Source organism: Cariama cristata, unplaced genomic scaffold (genome assembly GCF_000690535.1).
Source record: "Cariama cristata isolate BGI_N322 unplaced genomic scaffold, ASM69053v1 scaffold612, whole genome shotgun sequence".
Taxonomy (NCBI): Eukaryota; Metazoa; Chordata; class Aves; order Cariamiformes; family Cariamidae; genus Cariama; species Cariama cristata.
In genome coordinates, this window is record NW_009605357.1 from 213,751 (window position 1) to 219,750 (window position 6,000).

The 6,000-nt window shown below is 36.2% G+C and overlaps 1 protein-coding gene across 1 annotated transcript in view; it reads left to right on the plus strand.

Annotated features, from left to right (window-relative positions):
- Positions 1-6,000, plus strand: part of LOC104158298 (disks large homolog 2) — a 118,684-nt gene that overhangs the window by 91,001 nt on the left and 21,683 nt on the right. The window contains exon 5 of the mRNA XM_009695905.1: positions 5,044-5,089. Coding sequence (XP_009694207.1) covers positions 5,044-5,089 — 46 coding nt within the window. The remainder of the gene's footprint in view (positions 1-5,043; positions 5,090-6,000) is intronic.

Below are 6,000 nucleotides of genomic sequence, written 5' to 3' on the forward strand. Positions count from 1 at the left end.
TAGTTGCTTTCAGAGCATCAAAAGAAATCTTTCCCCAACATATGAGGCTCTTCTGCAAAGCCTAAAGAGGACAACCTCTTATCAAGAGCACCTCTGCACTAAACAGTACGGGCTGGATCAGCTTCATTGTGAAAAAAAAAATTGGGAAGAAGCTCAAAGGAAACAATGATACAGTTGCCTATTGCAGTATGGTACAACTATCAAATTACTGATACACTGTTCTTTGTGATGTTTACCACTCTAAAGCAAATTTTGAAATTGGATTGTTTATTCAATGTTACATGAAAATTTCCTTTAAAAACCCACTATCCTATTAGCTGATGAGTAACATATACATATGGCTGCTGCACCTAGGGAAAAGCATTTAGAATACTAAAATGATGTTGACACAAAAAAATACCGAAGGGAGTTCTTAAGAAGAAGAAACACACAGTGTCTTAATGTCTGTCACAACCAAGGAAGGTTGGTATGTGTAAGCCAGACTTAGATAACTGGGGACATCCGGGGGATATTTGGTCAAGCAAGAGTGCACATCACAATTTTTTTTCTTGGCTTCTTCAAAACACAGCCTACGCCTAAATAGTAGCAAACAATAATTTAAGCCAGGACATTGGTGAAAGCTTTTCTCCCCTTTTATCTGAGAAAAGACTCTTTTTTTTTCATCACAGTTCAAATGTTGGGAATAACTTCACTGTTCAGTTGTCAAACAGTACTTGAAAATTTTGTTTGCTTTTTAGTCTTAGGCATTTTTCTATAGAAAGTGCCTACTAATGCCAATGCCCAGGTTAGTTGTAGTCTGTGTGAACTGATGGCAGGGAGGTATAAAAGTGATCGGTTGTGCAGGTTTTTCACTGCGACTGAAATGCCCAAGTTATTTGCCATTACAGGATTTGACAGTATTCGTAGCAAAGAAATGGCAACTTATACAGGAATCCATTTTCAGACACTTTTTCACTATTTTTTCAGAAACTCTGCCTGCATAAATACTGTTGAATCAAGCTTAAGCTTGATATCACAATTTCAGTTCCAGTTGCATGCAACTTTTGCATCGAGCTGAGCGATGTAGGCGAATACCTCTCACTCCTGCTATTTCACAGCTCTCCAGCAGCATAGGGAGCCCCTGTGAAAACTGGCTCCAGAATATTTGCCAGGTCTCAAAATTTCCATTTTATAGAAATAAAATCTCTCAAAAATATACATTTGAATTTTGCAGTTTAACCTTACCACCATTCCTCACATGCATGATCCTTTCTTAAAAAAGAAAATACATATTTAGTGTTGGTCTCTACTCCTCCATCAACAGAACAAAATCTGGAATTAGTACAGTGTGTCCAATAAAAAACATGTTTTTATTCTGTATGAGTCTCCCTCTCCTCTCTTTGCTAACCTCCTTATCTCTATAAATTAGAGATCTATATCGTGGTATCTCTAAGAAGCATTTTGCTGGGTGTATGCAGGATTTCATAGCCTTAAGGTGGAGACTTAAGGCTGAGTTTAATCACATATATATATAGTGGATACAAAACCAAAATCAAGGCTGCTGTCTTTGGTTTCTTGTGAAGCAACATGCACTTAATGAACAAGAAAATAAATATTTGGTAAACTCATTCAGTTAATACCAAGGACTAATTATTTCTATAAATTTGCAGAATCACACCCGGTTTAGTGTTTTATAATATCTTACAATTTCTTTGGTATTTTAAGTATAAACCCTCTGACTACATTATGATAGTATATATGGTCATTAACATGAATGTACACATTGATTAATCTATAGAAATATTAACACATACATAAACATATTTGCTTATTGATATTAATAAACTAAGAGTCAGCTTTATTTTAGGAACAAGGCTTTTTACTGGTGTAAATGCAGTGACACAGTTGGACATAATAGTCACCTGCTATGAACTGCCAGATTTTGATTGTCCAAATTGAAGTGGAACAGTATCTTATTAAAAGGGCAACGCAGTACTTGAAATTGTAAAAGGAGAAAAAGTTCATAAAACATTATAGTGTATTTGTCTAATTTGGGATATACTGTTAGATCATGCATAAGCTTGAAAAAAATCTATGCTTTTCTGGTGAAAATGGATTTTCTGAAGTTTTTGCTCTAGACTGTTGGGGAAAATTTGAAAAATAATATTTCTAAGTATTATTTATCATATAATCTCTGTGAAACACAGCATATTTATTTATCAATTTGATAACATTCTCTTTAATTCCAAAGTGAAATGGCGTTTGGTAATGAAGTGATTGTCATTTTAAAACCCCTTTGTTTTTTGAGGTGCTATTGTGTATATTTATATTATTTTCCCCTTTAAAGTGTAATGCCTATAGTATTACTATGTCAAATTCAGATGAATCCTGACAAACAACATTTTCACAATGGGAAATGTTAACATGCTACATTCCTTTCTTTGGAAAATAAAAGAAATTATCACAGAAAACACATTTTAATTTAATTATATCCTTTAGGTCATTAAAGTGATGTAATGTGCATGTCAGTCCTCTTTTCATTCACAGATTACTTTAATCCTTCATGTGCATTTTTTTTTTTCCTCTGGCTTTCTTTCATATTTGCTTTGTTTTGAAATTGCATGCTGTCTGGATTATTTGTGCATGACCTCCACATTAATTTCACATTGAATGTTTACATACTCTGAGAGATTTTCATTGATCATTTGTTCTACATGTGCATTTTTTTTCCTTTGTTTTCAGTTACTGAACTTTAAATATGCTTGAAATGTAAAAGTGGCATGAAACTTTTGTGACACAAGTAGACAGCTATTTTAATAGAGATTTTCAGTACCTAGCTTCACATCTTTCAGAAATACATATTCTAAACCACATTTTATGCTGTGCTTCCAAAATGTAAGAAAATAAATTGTGTTCTGAAACTCTAAATATATGCAATTTCAGAATTCGAGCCAAATACTGGTTATATTTCATTGAAGCAATGCCAAACACATGAGATTGAGCCTTTAAACGAGTTAAGAATGTCTCTGCTCTCTTGGAGGTGATCACTTGCAAAGTCATGTGTCTAGGCATTGCATATGTTCAGTATAGGAAACAGTGCAGGACATTGTCCGATGGACGACACTGATCACTTCAGATAAGCACTATCTGCAGCTCCGCGTAGCTGCCCTCTGGAAATGCCAGCTTCTCTCAATTGACTGTACAGGGACCCTAATTCCTCATTTAGTATCTGAAATAAATGTCCCAAGTAGGCATATCCTGCTTTTACATAGTACAGTGCTATGAGCCCTTGTGACTGTATCATGTCAAAGGTTTTATTGTGTAAAAAAAAAAAAAGCAATTTCTTCCATATTAATTCCCCATTTGAAGAATTAAAGCAATATATGCTGCTCAACATGCAATGAAAAACTGCTTATCAGCAGAATTCCATCTCTAAATCACATAAAACTAAAAGCATATCTAGAGGAATCTAATGAATAAATATACATGTATAAAATAAAGCAAAGTACTTTTTTTCAAATTATGCAAAAAAAAGGATTAAAGCACACTTAAGAAGTTGTCAATTAAGAGGCCAAATAAAACACTATGAATCCAGCAGCAGTTACCAGAAAAAAAAAAAAAAAATTTAATTCAGTTGGCACAGGGCTGAATTCACATACCTACTACAAGCAAATCAAAGGCTTCCTCTTTCCTCTTTACAGCTTATTGTTTTTCAGCCACTTAATTAATTCTGTGCACAGTCCGCTATGATTAAAGATGAGTGGCTTGATCTCAAAGCATGCTGAGCCATCTGTAGCCCTTCAGCCGAACAAGCCAAACACGATAGTTTCCAATAAGGAGCTGAAGGTTGTGATTTGAGACCTCTGTAATCAAATTGATCCAGTCTCCAGGGGCTTCACTTTCAACCTGCAGACCTCACTGCAACCACCTCTGATTCTTTGCAGCCACTTGGTTTGGACTGATTTGAGTCACTACAGTTCTCTCCACTTTTACAAACTAGTTGTTTTGTCAGCATGAGTGTGACAACAATTAGACGTCCCTGTTTTTGCCCCATGCCTTTTCTCCTTCACAGTCATTCAATGACAAGCGTAAAAAGAACTTCATCTTTTCACGAAAATTCCCATTCTACAAGAGCAAGGAGCAGAGTGAGCAGGAAACAAGTGATCCAGAACGTAAGTAACCTCTCGGAGATGTCACATGCAGCAGCACAAAAAATGGGTGACACGCATGATACCAGTATCCCACACATCTAGGCAAATCTGTCGTAGGCAGGCAGGAGAGGTATTACTACTGTGACCAGTGTGTGACTGCAGTTTGGATCCAGCTGGTCCTTCCATCCCTGGAAACATCATTTTCAGAAGAATAAAACAGTGACCTTAACTTTTGGAAGAGCAAATGTAGCTCCTCAAAGTTGTTGTGGCTGCTGTCATAAATCCGAATTTGTCTCTGATTAAATATTCCCAGATTAGAACTGGCTCAAAATAATGCAAATGTGATTTCTTTTACAATACTAAACTAAATTATTACTTTTTAAAAGATCTGCTCCAATCCCTTTATTGCCTTTGACATTCTCCAAGTTGATTGCCATGGGCAGCTTCACTGAAAGTTTAACAATTAAATGAAGCAACCATGCTAACAGCTTAAAGAAGTAAATCAGATCTTGGAATGTCTACCTCCCTGAGCATTTACTGCTTGCTTAAATTGCATAAAGAACCAGCATTATTAAAATATATGCTAGTTCCAATCCCAAATATTCACTTTTTTTCTTAATAATTCTCTCCTGAATTTATCCAGTGAGGAAGGTTTCTGGAACTTTATTCATCTGGTTGTTCCTTCTTCCTCACAGCTCCAAAAGCCATGTATCATGGTCACTGCCTCTTTCATTGGCCGCATTCCCATAGAATATGGGTCTAAAGTTGTTTCAGAAAGAAAAAGCAGGGATCCAGATTGCTCAATCAACATGGTCAGTCATGGTAGTATCCATTTCAACTCCACTGACTTCTTCCTTCCTCTTCTGCGGCTGTTCTTCCTTTCTCATTGCTCTCTCTGGGGACTTCCGTGCAGGACATCCCCGGATTAGGTGACGACGGTTATGGAACAAAGACTCTGAGTAAGTTCCCAGGAATGGTCACTGTAAATCTTTTTTTGTTTTGTTTTGTTTTGGCTTCTGTTCCTTCTCTGAGGACCCTCCACTCCTAGCATGCACAAGATAGAGTTTTATTTGTTATCCAGCTGTGAATGCATTACAAATGTTTCAATCGTTTTGTTCTGCATGACGATATTAAATAACATACAGTGTATCGAGCAGACACTTTCACTTCTTTTGTAATAACACCTTTTGTTTCTGACAGTATGTTATTGTTCCCATCATGGCAGTTCTGTAGAGTAGCATACCTAGAACTCGTTTTGCTGCCTAAACTGTTCTTTTCAGCAACAACCTCTCCCTCTCCATCTAAAAGGAGAGTTAAACATTTTAACTTGATCACATCCTGAGGAGATCAATAGAAAATTATTTTATGCTGTTGCTTCTGCATTTTCAGCTTTTTGCATGGGAGTGTTTGTTACTTTGCTGGATTTTAGATTAGTATTTGTTATTAATGGAAGAAGTCATTTGCAGGCTAGAGAAGACCATGCCTTCTCCAAAGCTAATTCTGGACCCATTTCACCACTAGCAACCTATCCTCTGTCATGCAACCTTAATCAATTTCTTTTTCTGATGCAGCAATCCTGTCTCAAGACTTGGCATTGCCGAATGTGTAACATGTCAGATAATTGTTCAGAAACAATTTTGCTTCCTCGAAAGTTAGACTGAGTGAAATATTTGCAGCTGATTTCTACATAAATAGCTACATTATATTCTGTATCCAGAGCTAAATAATTTAAACAAAATGCCACTTGCATGTGTTTGGCTGCTTCTTCCTCAGTTCTTATTCTTTTTCTTAAGTGCCAAGTAATTGGAGCAAAATGTGTGTGAATGTTAACGCTGCATCGCCTGCTGTTTTGTATGTGCTTTTTAATTGC